The 18,333-nt window shown below is 35.9% G+C and overlaps 1 protein-coding gene across 1 annotated transcript in view; it reads left to right on the top strand.

Moving 5' to 3' along the window:
• The window catches only part of GREB1 (growth regulating estrogen receptor binding 1), a 160,277-nt gene that overhangs the window by 87,414 nt on the left and 54,530 nt on the right, over positions 1-18,333 (top strand). Inside the window, exons 15-19 of the mRNA XM_044659545.1 lie at positions 1,355-1,491; positions 9,321-9,660; positions 14,207-14,322; positions 16,977-17,176; positions 18,076-18,165. Coding sequence (XP_044515480.1) covers positions 1,355-1,491; positions 9,321-9,660; positions 14,207-14,322; positions 16,977-17,176; positions 18,076-18,165 — 883 coding nt within the window. The remainder of the gene's footprint in view (positions 1-1,354; positions 1,492-9,320; positions 9,661-14,206; positions 14,323-16,976; positions 17,177-18,075; positions 18,166-18,333) is intronic.

The following is an 18,333-nucleotide window of genomic DNA, read 5'->3' on the forward strand; positions in this document are numbered from 1 at the left end:
GCAAGGTGGCTCAGTGGATAGAGAGAGCTGGTTAGATATATAAAATCCTGGGTTTAATATGGCCTCAGACACTTCCTAGGTATGTGACCCTGGACAGGGCACTTAACCTTTATTGCCTAGCTCTTTCTACTCTTGTACCTTGGAACCAATACATAATATTGATTCTAAGATGGAAGGTAAGAGTTTAAACAAATCATTGATCTTGCTCTATGCAAAGCAAAATATTAGGTACAGAGTAGTATACATGGCTTTTGGCCTCAGGGAGTTTATAGTTTAAGAGAATTTCCCTTCCATTATGTCTTTTTCAATTTTTTGAAAACCTTCCTAAAATGTTTCTTTCTTATAGTAGTAAGTTGAATCTATTAGAATTGACTGAATATCTGATGATTTAATGTCTTGCCATGGCCTTAGGATCATCTTTATAAACTTTAGACTTCAGTGTAGAGGAATGTAGATAGTAAGTGTAGCTCACAAAAACAATAATAATATGATAATTCAAAGTTATATGTCACCCACTGGGAAAAAAAAGAAAAATCCTTTGTAACAAACAAATTCTTACACTGACCACGTGTAAAAAAAATATGTGCCTTGAATCCATCACATCTCTGCATCATCAGATGACAGGAATTGTAATGAACATAGATTTCAATAGCAGCTTAAAGAAATGTAGTTGATTGACATATTTCTAAAACCAGCTTAAAGCTCTCTAAGTAAAATGAATGGCTGTGGAAAGAAAGATCTTTCTTAAAACAAATTGCTTGATCAGCAATAAAGATATGCTTATCAAGGAGGAGTTTAGTGATCCTGATGGGTATAAAAGAAAAAGAAAAGCCTTTATTCTGTGGGTTGTCCCCAGAAAATGGTATGAGAACATTGCCCTATAACTTCAGGTATAGAAGGGCTTTTTGCTAATGGACTTTGGTTATCATAAAATCTTGTATTTTCCTTTTTATCCAATATTAAGGTTAATAATTCCCATACTGTTGACTTATCTTTTACTTGCTTCTTCCACAGAGTTGCTATAAAATCCCCTTACTTTCCCTTTGTCTTCCCTCTCACACTGTTCATTTTCTGTCCTCCATCCCTGATTGTCCATACCATAGCCATTCTACAAAGGTAATAATATGATTGTACCATAATACTCTGACCCTGTATACCATGTGAAATTTTCCTTTCATTTTTTGTTTATTGCAGAAAAGAGACTTGATGAAATCATTTATTTGGAAATCCGCGCCTGACATTTTGGGCAACCTTCCAAACCCATGAACAATTTCATGACAAATGGTAGTTTGGTCAAGATTCATCCTCTCCACGAATGATATTTCTGAATTACTAATGATCTTGTTTGTTTCAGGGAATGGACTTATATCAGGAAAACAAAAAATACTTTGGACTCTCAGAATTTATTGAATCTACTCTTTCTGGACATAGCCTCCCTTTGCTCCGATACGATAGCTCTTTTGAAGCAATGGTCATGGCATTAGGAAAAAGGTACTGAAAAAATCTCAGAAGATGATAAAGTTATTATAAATGATATTAAGAACTATATCTAACAATTACAGTTTTCTGTTAAGTAGAATGAGGTGTACACTAGCGGAAGTGTACAAGGTAAAGTTACTTAAACACAAAAAATATTATGAAGAAGTATTCATTCTTTGGGGAGAAATTTTGATTAGAGGACGACTAAAGAACTAAGGCTGCAGTATGCTATAATGGAAGAAACACTGGATTTTGACTTTAGAAGACTTGATTTCTAATCTAGTATTTCTTATATACTACTTGTTTGGCCGTGGCAAGGTTACTTAACCTCTGGACTTCATTTTTTATAACAGTGACTCAGACATTCACAAGTGCTGACTATGTGTATGGCAATCATTGTATTAGGCATTGTATAATTTACGTGTTATGAAACATGTAACAGTTACTGTATGCAAGGAATTTACATTCTACTTAAGAATATATTAGGTAAACAAGACTTATTTTGATGCAAAGCTGTGATTTTTATTGGTATCTGGAACTCCTAGCATGGAAATTCCCTTCACTGATGTAACATGGCAGCTCACAAGGAACTAATGGTCTTAGAGAGTAGCTTGGGCAATGAGGCTGAGTGACTTACCCATGTTCACACAGCTAGTATGTGTCGGTATTGTATCTAGCACTTTATGACTCTGAGGCTGGCCCTCTATTCACTAGGTAAAACTGCCTTTCAAATACACAAATAATTTTTTCCCATTCATTTGTTTGTTATATTAAAGTTCTTGTGTAGCTCTCTCCTTCCCCTCCCTAAGCTAAAGAAGGAATCATTTAACAAAAAGATAAGTGTATATCTTTATATATATATGTATATCTTTAAATATATAAAGCATATACGTATATTTTTATATATCATATATAGTTATGTTAAAAAACCATGTCTTGCTTGTTTCTGTTTATTAGTTCTTTCTCTGGAAGGGTACATACCCAAATTACTCTTCAAAAATATACAAGTAATTAAATATACCCTCCCCCACAAAATCATAAAAAACAGTTTCTAAGGAGTGAGAGTTCTAATAAATGGGAGATGGAAGGAATCGAGGAGGTAGCATGTGTGAGTTGGCACCTAAGCTGTGCTTCAGAGGAAGCTAAGAATTTGAGAACGTAGAGATGAATAGGAAGTGATAACATTCTGAATGTTAATGTCTATTTATGCAGAGGCATGGTAGTGAAATATGGGATGTAGGGAAAAATTAGCTGGGGAGATTGACTAGAATGGAGAATATTTGAAGAGAAATAATATGAAATAATATAAGAAAGGTAAGTGGGAGCCTGATTGTTGAAGGGTTTAAATACTAGATTCTGAAGGCAATAGAAGATTTTTTGAGCCAGGAGATAATTTGATCAAATTTGTATTACTCAAAGAATGTTAAATAAATATTCTTTAAAAAATTAAAAAATTAAAAAAAATTTTTATTGATTAAGAAAATTTTTCCATGGTTACATGATTCATGTTCTTTCTCTCCCCTCCTGCCCTCCCTGCCCCATAGCCGACATGCAATTCCACTGGGTTTTATATGTGTCATTGATCAAGACCTATTTCCATATTATTAATATTTGCATTAGGGTGATCATTTAGAATCTACATCCCCAATAATATCCCCATCATCCCATGTGTTCAAGCAATTGTTTTTCTTCTGTGTTTCTGCTCCCACAGTTCTTTCTCTAGATGTGGATAGCGTTCTTTCTCATAGGTCCTTCAGAAATGTTTTGGATTATTGCTTTGCTGCTAGTAGAGAAGTCCATTACATTCAATTTTACCACAGTGTATCAGTCTCTGTGTACAATGTTCTCCTGTTTCTGCTCCTTTCACTCTGCATCAATTCCTGGAGGTCTTTCCAGTTCACATGGAATTCCTCCAGCTTATTATTCCTTTGAGCATGGTAGTATTCCATCACTACCATATACCTCAATTTGTTCAGCCATTCCCCAATCGAAGGGCATCCTCTCATTTTCTAATTTTTTGCCACTACAAAGAGTGCAGCTATATTTTTATACAAGTCTTTTTCCTTATAATCTCTTTAGGGTATTAACCCAGCAGTGGTATGGCTGGATCAAAGGGCAGGCAGTCTTTTAATGCCCTTTGGGCATAGTTCCAAATTGCCTTCTAGAATGGTTGGATCAATTTACAACTCTACCAGCAATGCATTAATGTCTTAAATAAATGTTCTTAAAAGGCTTTTACATTTTTTTAAATCTTAGGTTCCTATGGCCCATCTAACTCCAGAGGTCTGTTTTTAATATATAAAAAGCAAGAACTAAACTTTGAATAGATTACTAATTAATTTTTTGGAATATTTTGTTCATTTGTCTTATTGTAGGTATTACTTGTATGAATGAAAATACCAAAAAGAGAGAAGGAAGGAAAAGAGTCTGAGCCACTATCTGTCTCTGGACCCACTATTTATAAAGCCTTATGTTTAGGAGTGAGAAAGGGCCATTAGGTTGCACAGTGGATAGAACACCATGCCTGGAGATAGGATGTCCCAGGTTCAAATTTAGCCTCAGACATTTCTTTGACCCTGAGCAAGCCTCTTAACCCTAATTACCTAGCCCTTATTGCTCTTTTGCCTTGGAACTGATACTAAGGCAGAAGGTAAGGGTTAAAAAAAAATTAAAAATGAGTGAGAAAAGAAGATGAATCGTGCCCAATTTCTGACTGGGTTTTTTATTGCTAGTCTAGTATGAGAGAGACAGCATGAACACACACACACACACACACACACACACACACACACACACAAAACCTAGCATGCCATTGAACATGCTTAGTGGCAGCTAGGTGATGCAGCAAATAGAGCATTGGGCCTAGAATCAAAAAAGCCTAAGTTCAAATCTTGTCTCAGGTACTTCCTAGCTATATGATTCTGGGGAAGTCCCTTAACTTCTGTGTGCCTCAATTCCCTCAATTGTGAAATAAGGATAATAGTATATCCTTATTTTATTATATAATAATACCTACTTTCCAGAGAAATAAATATGGAAATATTTATCAATCACTTAGTAAATATCCAGCTCCTAAAAGACTTAATAAATGCTTGTTTTTCCTTCTTATATTCTTTAGTGTGTAAGAGGAGTATAAATACAATAACAGCTTTTACAGAAAGATAAAACATTGGCACTAGAAGGAATCTTAGAGATAATCAAATCCCATCCTTCATTTTACAGATGAGAACATCAAAACCCAGAAATGAAGTGACTTATTTGAGGTCATATAGCTAGTGAGGGTAAGAACCAGAAGTTTTCCATTAAACTATTCCCTTGAGAATGAGGGAAAGATCCTTTCTGATTGCGGGAAGGTCAGAGAAAGTTCCACACAGGAAATAGTGTTGTAGGTTGGTATGGAAGAATGGGAAGGATTTCAATAGCCAGAGATAGAGAAGTTGGGTTGGGGAGGGCATGCAGCAATCATTTCAGGCTCATAGTACAGCTTAAGCAAAGGTATAAGATGGTATTTTGTGAACAGTGAATAGGACAGTGTGCATCTCTCTGTGGTCTTGGGTCTATGTAGTTTCTCAGAAACCAGAGTGATGTTTTATGGTTGTAAAAATAGATGTGGAAAGAGGAAACTTTAATGCAAGAGGCAATATGGCAGAAGAGAAAGAGCACTGGACTTGGAGCTAGGAAACTTGGTTTAGAATTACGACTTGACCTTGTTTTAGCAGTGTGATCTTGGATAAATCACTTAATCTCTCTTACTTTCTTCATCTGCAAAATAACAGGAATAACAGTGCCATTTACTTTACAGCAGTTCTTAATCTTTTTCAGGTCATGGCACACTTTGAAATTCTGGTAATGCCTATGGATCCTTTCTTGGAGATTAACAAAAATTTAAAGAAATGCTGAATTTTAGCTAGATGCTACAGAAAATAAAGATGTAAATTGTTTTCCCATTCAAGTTTAGAGATTTCCTGAGATAGTGGACCCAAGGTTAAGAGTTGTCTTCTTATAGTGCTATGAGGAAAGCACTTTGTAAACCATAACATGCTATAGAAATGAAAGGCATTAAAAATAAGGATAAACAGAGAGTTATAGGGGTTCTCGGTACTTGTAGAATGAGAGACACAGGTTAATAATCCATTACTGTAGAAAAAGTGAATGACATCCAGGAGTATTATGGTTGTCATTCTACTTTCTTCTTTCTAGGTAGATTATGGGCAGTGGGAGGAAATCCATGATTGACCTTTTATTGGTGACTATTTAGCTAGAACTTGGGGTAGAATCTGGGGGAAAGAAGAGAGGGGAAATAAACTATACTAGTTCTTCTTGAAAATTTAGTACCACCTCCTACCCTTTCTCCTTCCTTTCTCCTTATCCTCAACTATGACTGTCCTTGCTATAATTATAAAATATGAAAAATTTGTCTCTAGTGTTGTAATTCAAATGAACTTCAGAACTGATTAAGTCCAACCCATATAAAGGAATTCTCACTATAACATGTCCAACCAATAACCATCTAGCCTCTGCCTGAATACTCCCAATTAGGCACAATTCTCACCTTTCAGGGCAACCCATTCTACTTTAGGATTTAATCTCTACTTAAGAAGTTTTCTTGACATCAAATCTAAATTTGCCTATTTGTAGTTTCCACCCATTGCTCCTGCTCCTACTGGGACCAAGTAGAATAAATCTAATCACTTTTTTGCCCAATGACCCTTCAAGTGCTTGGATGTAATTTTCCACCAATCCTGAGTCCTTCTTTCTTTCCTTCGTCCTTCCTTTCTTCCTTCTTTCGTTCCTTCCTTCGTTCCTTCCTTCATCTGTTGAGATGGAAATAGAAAGCCAAAGAGAAAAAAATTGAATTCATGAGGGTCTGTTTAATGGAGCAGCTAGGTGGCATAGTCAGGAAGGCCTTAGTTTAAATCTTACCTAAGATATTTACTGGCTTTGTGTGTCCTTGGGAAAGTCACTTAACCCATTTGCCTCAGTTTCCTCATCTACATATAAAGAGAGATAATAATAGCACCTACCTCCTAGGGTTGTGAAGATCAAATGAGATACTAATAATTGTAAAGAACTTAATACAATATGTTGTACATAACAGAGTAAATGCTACATAAATGTTAGTAGTTATGATGAGGGCAGCTAGATCAAGCTGTAGATCATTGGGCCTGGAGTCAGGAAGACCTGAGTTCAAATGCAGCCTCAGGCACTTACTAGCTATGTGACCCTGGGCAAGCCCCTTAACTCTGCCTCAGTTTCCACATCTGTAAAAGAAGCTAGAGAAAGAAATTGCAAACCACTCCCTTATTTTTGTTAAGAAAACCCCAAATGGGGTCACAAAGAGTTGGACATGACTGATATGACTCAACAAAAACAACAAAAGTTATGTTCATTGTCATTATGATTATGAACTCATAGGTCCTGACTTTCCAGCCTACTTCAAAATTTTGTCTTATTAGACTCCTAGTGATAAGTTCCAAGGTCTTGAGTTGGAATGCATCTCAAAAGTCATATAGTCAAATCTCTTTATTTTACAGATAAGAAAACTGAGGCTTAAGAAAGTCATGTAAATAGTAAATGTTAAAGGCAATATTTAAATTAATCTCCTCTGACTATAGAGCCTATTGTCTTCCCACCATACCTTATTAGCTTTCTTTACTGTAGAGAGCTGGAATATAAACATCTCTCAAGGAAAAGTTTTGTTTTAGTCATTGAGAAAGAGGATAAGGCCATACAGTTAGGTTTGTCAGTTAAGCTAGCTATGAGCTGTTACTTCTCTGGAATAACCATTAAAGGAATCTTGTTTGTTAATATTAGGGTCTCTACACACAGTAATATCAATTTAACAAACATTTATTATCTTCACTGGGGGATGGAAGGATGAAAGACGGGCTGTATCTATAATGTCCTTTCCTGGTTGTAAAAAGTGTATCTATAGTTCATTAGTCAGAATTACTCATTATTTTGATAGTTCTTGACATTTCTCATACTATATTAGATTCAGAATCACAAAAAATCCTTGTAACATCTGTCATTAACATAGCACTTGATACTTGTCTCCTTTCATCCCTCCCACAAGCCTGTGAGATAGGCAGGGATATCACAAACCTAATGTGTCTTAATATCTGTAAGTTTATGATTGTATTGGGAGACTCTCTTCATATTGCTTTGGCCCTCCCTTCAATAAACATGGAAGTTGGAAAGGGAGGTTTTCTCTTCCTTCCTTCCCCATGACTATAGTTTGTATATTTCACAATTAGAAGAAAACGTGGAAGAGCCATTTACAAAGAATTGCTCAACAAATATTTATTAAACAGTAGGTGGTTTTGGCACTGTGTCAGCTGCTGATGGAGAGTACAAAGACATAGTCCCTGCCCTCATGGAGTTTATAGTTTAGCCAATTTAAAGCTTTAGAATAAGATGAGATCACCTGGCCCAACCGTTTTATCTTTTCATTTTATATAAGAAGAAACACACCTGGGAGGGTGAACAAAGTATCTTGACCAAGGTCACAGCAACTTGATCAAATTATTCAATAAGCATTCCAATAAAAAATTTGTTATGCATCTGTTCTGCATAAAGCCTGATGCTATATACTGGAGGGACCAAGTTATTTGGAATGTCCATAAATTTGTGAGATATGAGGGAGAAGATGGAGAGAGAGATTCAGGCAAAGTGACAGAGCTGGGACTAGGACCTGAGTTCTCCAGTCACATTTCCTGTCATGACATCTTACTGTTTTTTCAGGAGGTTTTGGCCTGGGAAGCTCTGTTTGTTTTAGCAATAATGTTTTGAAACAGAGAAGGAAATAAAAGTAGAATGTAGTATGGTCCCAGTTTCCCTAGTAAACTGTCATTGTCCACAGCCTACTAGATCACTAGGTTTATTGGTATGCCAGAAATAGATACCAAAGTGTAACTTGGGTCTAGAACCATTGAATTATAAATCATAGATCTAATATTGCAAGAGAAAACTGGATCCAAGTGTGCAATGGTATTTTAGTTATCATCTGCTCTGCCATTATGGTTAACCCATATTCCTGGAATCAGAAGGAATCTCAGACTGTTTACATCCAACTTCTACCTAATGGACAATCATTTGTAAAGGATGTGTTGGGAGGAGATGCAGAGAAGGGGGGAAACCATTGTTGGACAAGAGTCAGGAGATATTTTATTATAATTTACACAGTGTGGATGTGCATATTTTTGTAATATACATTCTTTTGTGTAGAGTAGTGTATAGGTATGTCTTTAGAGAAGCCCCATATAGGTTTATCATAATTACTTTTTTCTTCTATGTACAATGTCTGGGAACTGTGGCACTAATTAGACATGCTGAATGGCTAGGCAAGGGCTCAGAAGGACACAGTCACCAGTGGAGTTCTATGTATAAGTCTTCTAATAGCTTACAGTGTGGTCTATGGTACAGAACCAGATGTAGGCACATGGGAAAAGAAATCCAAATAAGTTAACTTACTAGACCTTCAAGGTTCTGTCACAGGAAAGGCTTTCTCCTCTCTCCTTCTAAAACACACTTTAGCCACAACAGCATAATGAACGAGTTTTACTAGCCCAAAGATTCGGACTCTTTCTGCTTTATCTATGGTCTATAGATAGCATCAGAGTGGGAGAGAAGAATACACCTTGTTATAACTTGGGGCAGCTATTTTTGCCTTCTTACTCCACAGATATAATTATCTTTTCTTTCTGATTGTGTGAATACTCCCTTTTTCAGAACTGCATTCAATGAATTTCTGGCTAGTAAAGTCATATCTGAGGAAAGGTAGGGTGTAGTGTCCTCAGCCTCCCAGTTCCCTAGGTCACCTTATTCTCTTGTGTCTTCAGGTTTCCCAGATTGCATAGTGCAGTGATAAGGACCTTTGTCCTTGTACAACATTATTCTGCAGCAATGATGGCTGTCAGTGGCCTGTCACAGATGAAGAACTACACATCTGTGGAGACTCTGGAGATCACTCAGAATCTGATCAACTCCTCTAAGCAGTGTGCCTGTGGGCATGGGCTCATGGTCGTGCTTCGTATTCCTTGCATCCCCTTGGCTGCTGTTGCATATGAGCGGCTCTATCATGTAAGGGAAAGACTAGCCCTAGAAGATCACTTTGAGATAATTTTGGGGAACCCAAATTCAACCATCACCATTGGGAAACACTTTGTGGAACAATTGAAGGTAAGTAAATGTTGGGCTCCATTCCCACTTTCTTCCCATAAGGAGACGTATTTTGATGAATTATGGTTAGTCTCTTCATATGCATATGGACTTCTGCGAATTTGATGAGATCTCTTTCTGTCTTGAGCCATCTTTAAAATGACTAGTGTAGGACAGAAGAACACTAAGACATTAAAAAACATTTTTTAAAAAATTTAGAATATTTTCCCATGGTTACATGGTTCATTTTCTTTCCCTCCCCCTCTCCCAGTAGCTGACACACAATTCCACTGGGTTTTACATGTATCATTGATCAAGACCTATTTCCATATTATTAATAGTTACACTAGGTTGATTGTTTAGCATCTACATCCCCAGCAATATCCCCATCAACCCATGTGTTCAAGCAGTTGTTTTTCTTCTGAGTTTCTACTCCCACAGTTCTTCCTCTGAATGTGGATAGCATTCTTTCTCATAAGTCCTTCAGAATTGTCCTGGGTCATTGCATTGCTGCTAGTAGAGAAATCCATTATGTTCAATTGTACCACAGTGTATCCGTCTCTGTGTATAATGTTCTCCTGTTTCTGCTCCTTTCACTCTGCAGCAATTCCTGGAGGTCATTCCAGTTCACATGGAATTCCTCCAGTTTGTTATTCCTTTGAGCACAATAGTATTCCATTACCAACAGATACCAACAGAACACAATTTGTTCAGCCATTCTCCAATTGAAGGACACTCCCTCATTTTCCATTTTTTTTGCCACCACAAAGAGCATGGCTATAAATATTTTATACAAGTTTTTTTCCCTATGATCTCTTTGGGGTATAAACCCAGCAGCAGTATGACTGGATCAAAAGGCAGACAGTCTTTTATAGCCCTTTAAGCATAGTTCCAAATTGCCATCCAGAATGTTTGGATTAATTCACGTCACCAGCAATACATTAATGTCCCAATTTTGCCACATCTTCTCCAGCATTTTTTACTTTCCCTTGCTGTCATGTTAGCTAATCTGACTAAGACATTTCTTAGTGTTAGTCTTGGAAAGATAGTTCTTCCCAGAAAACCTGGGATCACATAGAGGCCCTGCTCTTTATTACTTATGTATCCTTGAGCAATCTAATTTACTTTATCTCTCTGACACTTAGTTTTCTTCTCTATACAATGAAAGTGTTGGAATATATTATATTGAAGGTCCTTTGCTATTCTACATCCTGTGATACATTCTTATGTTCCTATGATCCAGAGCTTCCTTAAGGGGGAGGGCAGATGTTTAGAGAAAGAATATGTCTTCCATTTCCCAATTGGAAGAGACCTCAGAATCCATCTAGTATAAGTATTCCCTGACCAAGAATCTATTAACTTTGTGGGGCAACTGGGTAGCTCAGTGGATTGAGAGCTAGGCCTAAGGATGGGAGGTCTTGGGTTCAAATATGAATTCAGATACTTCCTAGCTGTGTGACCCTGGGCAAGTCACTTAACCCCCATTGCATAGCCCTTACCACTCTTTTGCCTTATAACCAATACACAGAATTTATTCTAAGATGGAAGGTAAGGGTTTAAAAAAAAGAATATATTAACTTTGAATATATTTTGCATTTACTTTTCTGTATAGATCTTGCTTCCTCTAATAAAATGTAAGCTCCTTTAGAGTGGGGGCTACTTTTGATTTTGTTTTCTGTATTTGTAGTACCAAGCACACTATACATAGCAGGTGCTAATAAATGCTTATTGAATGAATGAATGGATTATCCTCCATCTCTAGATATTCATAGTCAATTCCTTTCATTTTGCATATGAAACTGGGAAGTAGGGAAGAGTCCATGAACATACTTTCATTGGTGCATATTTGGGCAGAACTTGAAGTGGAGTTTGGAGGACGAGAACTCAGATGTATCTCCAATATAGGGACAAAATCTAGGAAAGGGTGAATGTTTATGATATTGGCATGGAATTTTCCATATATATTGCTAAATCATATAGGAGAATTCTGTTTCTTATATATGGGAATGTATATTGTTCTAAAAAGCTAAAGTTACCCATAACTAGAATTCTTTAGATTTGTTCCAAAGTGGTATCCTCATCAGCTAATTAGCAGTAGGGTAATAAGCAAAGTTCTATTCATCTGTGAAAAATGTGCCAAAAATAAAAATGAAACAAAAATAAAATTGGAGTTGATCAAAAGCATTGGTGAAGTATTAAAGCAAAATTCAACTTCCTAATTTGCTGCCTTTTTCAGTAATTCAAGTATTTTTTATTTTCTCCATGAAGAATCTCTCTAAGCAAATTAGGACTTTGAATGTTCCCTCTTCCACATCTCTTCTTACCAATACCAGTTCCTAATACATTATATGCTTTATTATTAATGTTTTTAATAATACTATATAAAATTAATAATTGATTTAACATTCATGTAATACTTTTTATAGATGTTATCTTATTTTTTCCTCATAATACCCTGCAGTAGGTGCTATTGTTTATTGTTTTAATGATAAGGATACTGAGGCTTGGAGCATTTAAGTGAATTGCCTTAAGTCACACATATAAACTATATAGTAGATGATTTCATATGTTGCTGTGGTTGAAAAAATTAATCACTTGGTGTGATCAACCTTCTGGTGATGAATTTTTTAAAAATTTTCTGGACTAGTACTTGGATGACAGACACAAGATCAGTGACCAGGTCTATGCTAGAAACTTTATTTATAGGACCTAGCAGAGCTTATTCCATGGTAATTTCTGGGCTATGATGAGGCATCATAGAGGATTTAAGTAGAGGTTGATTCATCTATCAGTCTTTCTAGAGATATATATGTGTATTATCTATGTGTATATACATATATACATAGATTTGTGTAGATAACACATTTTAGAAAATGTTAAAGAACCCAGGTCAAGTACAGATTCCTGGAGATCTTTGCTTGAGACTTTCCATGTTGGCATGGCTTTGGGAACATTAATGACTAATCATACCCTAAATCAGCATTGGCAAAATATTGGCACCTGTGCCCAGCTGGCACTCAGGGACCTGTTCTATTCCCCCTCTACCCAGTGCCCTAGGAATCCAGAGGGACTGTGTTGAATTCCTTCCTGTCTCACATATATTAACTATGTTCCCATAAGCAAGCCATTTAACATCTCAGTGCCCTATGATTCTCTGAGAACATGTATCTTAAATATTGGTATATTGGTATATAACGTAAGACATTTCCATGTTGTCAATTCCTTGGCAAATCCAGTGAAATAATGGTTTCCATGTTCCTCTTTCCCTATTTTTCCCTCCTACCCCCAAACTCCAAAGCAATAAAATCATAAAACATCCAGGGAATGATGTATATTTGCTAGGATTGCATGCTAGGATTCCTTAAAATATTTTACTTGGTCCCAAAATGATTTCTTAGCTTCAATTTTACTTAGGTTTTGGATTTGTGGGTGGCTGCTATTTGAACAAATTTATTATCTATGGATAAATGGATGCACATGTCTGCTTTTTTTAAATTTTTTTAAATTTTTTAAAATTTTTTAAACCCTTAACTTCTGTGTATTGACTTATAGGTGGAAGAGCGGTAAGGGTGCACATGTCTGCTTTTTACAGAAAAAATATTAACTTCAAGCTTGGGTAGTAAAAAAAAAGAAAATGAAGTATTCTTTTTTTGTTTGTTTCCTTTCCCAGTAACTACCTTTATTTATTTATTTTCTAAAAAAATTTTAAACATTTATTAATATATTTTAGAAAAGTTAACATGGTTACAAGATTTATGCTCTTGCTTTCCCCTTCACCCCCCCGACCTCCCCCTCCCCTGGCCGATATGCATTTCCACTGGTTTTAATATGTGTCATCAATCAAGACCTATTTCCAAATTGTTGATAGTTGCATTGGTATGGTACTTTGGATCCCCTATCATGTCCTCATCATCCCATGTATTCAAGCAGTTGATTTTCTTCTGTGTTTCCTCTCCTGCTGTTCTTCCTCTGAATGTGGGTAGCTTTCTTTTCCATAAATCCCTCAGAATTGTCCTGGGTCATTGCATTGCTGTTAGTACAGAAGTCCATTGCATTTGATTTTACCACAGTATATCAGTCATGAAGTATTCTTTTAATGTTATAGGAAGAACTATCTTATTACACCAGAAGAAGATACTTTCAATTCTTTAGTAATTTAAAAAAATGTTTAAGAAATGTATTGTGCTTACTTCTGAATGAACTTGAGATTTCATATAGATTAAAACTGCTAAGAAAGGATATCTAAAGATATGACAGAAAAGATGAACTAGTAGGTTGCTTGGCTTTATTCATTTTAGTAAATACTTATTAGTGGAAAGAAGGTTATATTTGGAGTCAATGGACCAAATCTTGGCTGTGCAATTTATTTTTTGTATAACCTTAGGCAAGTCACTTAACCAGTTTGGACCTCATTTTCCTCATTTATAAAATGGGAATAATAATATTTATTTTACCTGCCTCACAGGATTTTTGTGGGACTTGGGCTTAGAACTGTGTAAATTACTAGAGAAGTATGAGTCGTTACAACAGTTCAAGGCACTGACAAATGACTTTTTTTATGTGACAGGTGTGGCAGAAAATTGAAGATGCAGAGTGGAGGCCTCAGACTTACCTTGAGTTAGAGGGACTGCCTTGCATATTGATATTTAGTGGAATGGATCCTCATGGAGAATCCTTGCCAAGGTGAGCACAACCTATATTTTGTCCTATTTTTTACAATCGTGATATCTTATATTTATTTGGTTTTTTAATACTTGCAAATTGCTTTTATTTATAGTATCAGTTTTGGAGATGCAGCGTTGTAGTGTGGATAAGGTATTGGATTACTTGGAGTTAGGAAGATATGAGTTCAAATCTTGCTTCAGAAATTTACATATGAAATCAATTCAAATACATACAAAGGAGTCAAACATAAAGGTAGTTTGAAAGAGAGAGAACTCTCAGTTGAGGGAGAGGGGGATCAAGGAAGATTTCTTGTAGAAGATGGTAAATGACTCACATCTGGAAGCAAGACATATTCAAAGCCAAGACAATGAACAAGGAAATTTATATCTGTGCAGCTTCATTAGAGAAACTTAAATCTTTCTGTGCCTGTTTCTTCATCTGTAAAATGAGCATTTGGACAATGACTTCTAATGTCCCTTCCAGCTGTTCATCTTTGCACCAGTGATCTATTTTGATCTTTACAAAAAGCAGCCCTTTGATGCTGGTGCCACAAATATTGTCACCCTCATTTCATAGATGTGGACAATGAGGCTCATGAAGATCCAGTGACTTGGAATCAAGAATGTGAACACTTTTATAGCTGTTACAGTATGTCACCAAGTTATAAAGGCACTCATTTCTAAGGCCTTATTTCTTTTATAATAATAATAACTGATATAGATATAGTTCTTTAAATTTTATAAAGCCCTTTATATATATATATATATATTTCTCATTTGAATGTCATATAAGTGTTATAAGCCTTATCTTCCTTGGTCAGGTGAGGAGCCTAAGGGTCAGTGAAATTAAGTGACTTGCCCATAGTCACTTTGTAAATATTACAAGCAGGATTTGAACCCATGTCTCCCCAATTCCAAGGCCATCACTGTCTACATAAGTAAAACAGAGTTTAGCTATTTTGTTACATTCCAGACATAATTTATTTCTCAAGAATCCTGGTACCTCTTCCCCACCATCCATCAGAGCTGCAACAAAAAATTTACCTATTTCTACATGTTACTTCTAGTTTCTCAGATTTACAATCTCAGAATTTTCATGGATTCCTCTTTCTCCTTCAGACCACATATCCAGTCATTTGCTAAATTTTTGTTATTTTTACCTTAACAGCATCTCTCACATAAGACCCTTTCTCACTCCTTCCACCTTCTCATCTAGGTCTTTTCAACAGCGTCTCTCTGCCATCATGTTGTTGTTTAGTTTTTTTTCAGTTGTGTCCAACTCTATGACTCTTTGTGATCCTTGTTCCTGGGATTCAAAGTCAATTTCACTGACCTTTGTAGACCCCATTCATCATCATCATCATCATCATCATCATCATCATCATCATCATCATTTTCTTCTTCTTCTTCTTCTTCTCCTTGTTCTCTCGCTCCATCTCTGTTTCTCTCTTCCCTTACTCACCCTTTAAATCATGGCAATATTTGCTCATCTCTAGACAGGTGATACCTCTCCAATTCTCAGAGATCTTTTAAGATATCTCTAATAGTGGCTCAGTAATTACACTTTCCAGTTATTTCAGTCAATACCTTGGGAAATAGGTCATCTCGGTTAGGTGATTTGGATTCCCTTACATTCCTAGACTTGATTTATCATCAACCTTTTCTCCACTTTTGCTCCATCCTTTCTAGTCCAATGTTCATTCTTTTTGGTAGAAATTTGAAACAACATAAGAAACAAGCCAATCTGCTCTCTCTGTTGCCAGTTATCATTACCCCTTCAATCCTAAGTAGTAGTCTTAGCTCTTTTTCAATTTTCTCATTTCCCTTGATATAACTTAAATTTTTTTTGCTCAGCTTTCAACATTAACCTCATCTGATTCTGAGACCATACTACTGGTTGTGTTCTTATGGTACAATGTCAAACTTTTGTATTGATCCTCATTTCTTGCTTTCATTATGTGTGTGTATATATGTGTGTATGTTTATATGTGTGTCTTTCTGAAGTCTTAAGTTAGTTGCTGAGTTCTCTGGAGGTCCATGTTGATTTCTTTAGACAATTTCTCTTTTAATTCCTCATTATAATTCTTTTTAATTATGAATCTTTTAAAGGTAAACTTCTATTTAGCCTCTCTTCTTCTGTTTGTGTACTTATGTTGAATTTCTGATCCAGTATCAAAGTTTCACAAAAGTAAATTCACTTGATTAGATTCTATTCATTGTTCTATTGTGCAGATATTTTGGGTACCTGACTCTGTCATGTTAATACACTGGGTTAGCTATTCCTTCTAGCTCTGAGTGGTCTGCAGATTAATGATTATGCCTTTTAGACCTTTATCTCAAACAGTGATAAATAATAAAACATCACTGAGTCAACGATAGCATAAGACTATTGTCTTGTGTAGAATAGAGTTCATATCTTACTCAGACCTGTGCCTTCCATAGCACCTGTCATAGTAATGGACAAGCATTAGGGGCTCATTGAAGAAAACATGCTGATGGGTTAATTTTTGAAATCAAAATCATGTAATATTACTTTCTGCCTGTTTTCCTTCCAAGTATTCCTTTTGCTGGCCTATCCAGAACTGAATATTTTGGGAAGGCGTTTTAGGTGATGCTGCGTAATGGTTGGGGAACAACCATTGCCGCATATCTCATTCTCTTATTTATTTTTAGGTCTTTAAGGTACTGTGACCTACGTTTAATAAACTCTTCCTGTTTGATGAGAACAACCTTAGAGCAAGAGCTTGGCTTGGCAGCCTATTTTGTGAGTTCTGAAGTCCCTATGGAGAAAGTAACTGTAGGTGAGGTCTTGGAAAGTGACCCGGAGAAGCTGAGCAGTACAGATAATGAAGATGAAGAGATAGTGACTGAAGGTGTGTGGGCATATATGAAGTGACTGATGGGCAGGCCCTTCAATCTGCAGGTTGACTTCTTCCACACCAAACTCCTTAATAAAAGTGGTAAACCTTGCAAGGCAGTATTGTACTTATTGTAAAATGGAGTCCTGAAAATATTTTTTATATAGTTCATTATGTACTATGTATAGTGTATAGGACTCAATTTATAATTTGTTTTAACCTTGTTCCACAATCTGGCTTTGCCTTACATTTCTGGATTATTTTGTATTGTTCCAGGCTAGCTACTCCATATGTAGTCAAATTACATTGCTGTCCATGCTCCAAATTTACCCTATGCTTTTTATTCCTTTTGTCTGTCTTTGAGCTTCCCTCTACATGGAACTTCTGTTTATTTCTTCTATGGACATCCAATAACCCTAGTCAAGTGTCACCTTTTCCCTCCTAACTCCAGCAGTAACTGAGTTGCTTATGTCCCTCAGATGTTTTTATCCTGTAATATCATTTTTAAAATTTTTGTAGCATGTCCCTGTTAAGTTGTAGAACAGGGGACTGGATTATGTCTTGTTTTTATTTGAGAGCTGCTCTGTTATTGAGAACAATGCCTGCACAAAGCAAATATTTGAGAACTGTTTGGAGAATTGAAATGCTATGGAGAACACTAACTAGTATAAGTTATACTTGTTTATTAGGTAGGAATAATATCTATACTTGCTTTGTTTTGGAGATTTAGAAGAACAGACCAATTCTAGAAAGGCTCTAAAATCCTATCTTATATTTAAAAAACAAAATAAAAAATGGAAATCAACATAGCACAAAGTAGGTTGACTAAGCTTTAGCAGTGAGTCTAGAAAAAAAATTCCCTGTGTAGAAAGATAAGTTACATTTGAATTTTCTCTGTGTGTTTTTTGACATAGGTTCTGTGTCTGAAAAGAGAAGTCCTGTCAAGAGGGAAAGATCATGCTCTCATGATTCTGCATCATCATCTCTTTCCTCAAAAACTTCAAGTAAGAATTTTAAAATGGGAAAGATGATAAGAATAGGTTTTTTATTTTAAAGTTTTAATGAGGAAGTCAAGAGGCAGTAAAATATGATGAGAAGAGCAATGGGTTCAGTGGCAAAAGATACAAATTCAAATCCTACCTCTTTTACTTATTAATCTCTGGGCCCAAGTT

Source organism: Gracilinanus agilis, chromosome 2, assembly GCF_016433145.1.
Source record: "Gracilinanus agilis isolate LMUSP501 chromosome 2, AgileGrace, whole genome shotgun sequence".
Lineage (NCBI taxonomy): Eukaryota > Metazoa > Chordata > Mammalia > Didelphimorphia > Didelphidae > Gracilinanus > Gracilinanus agilis.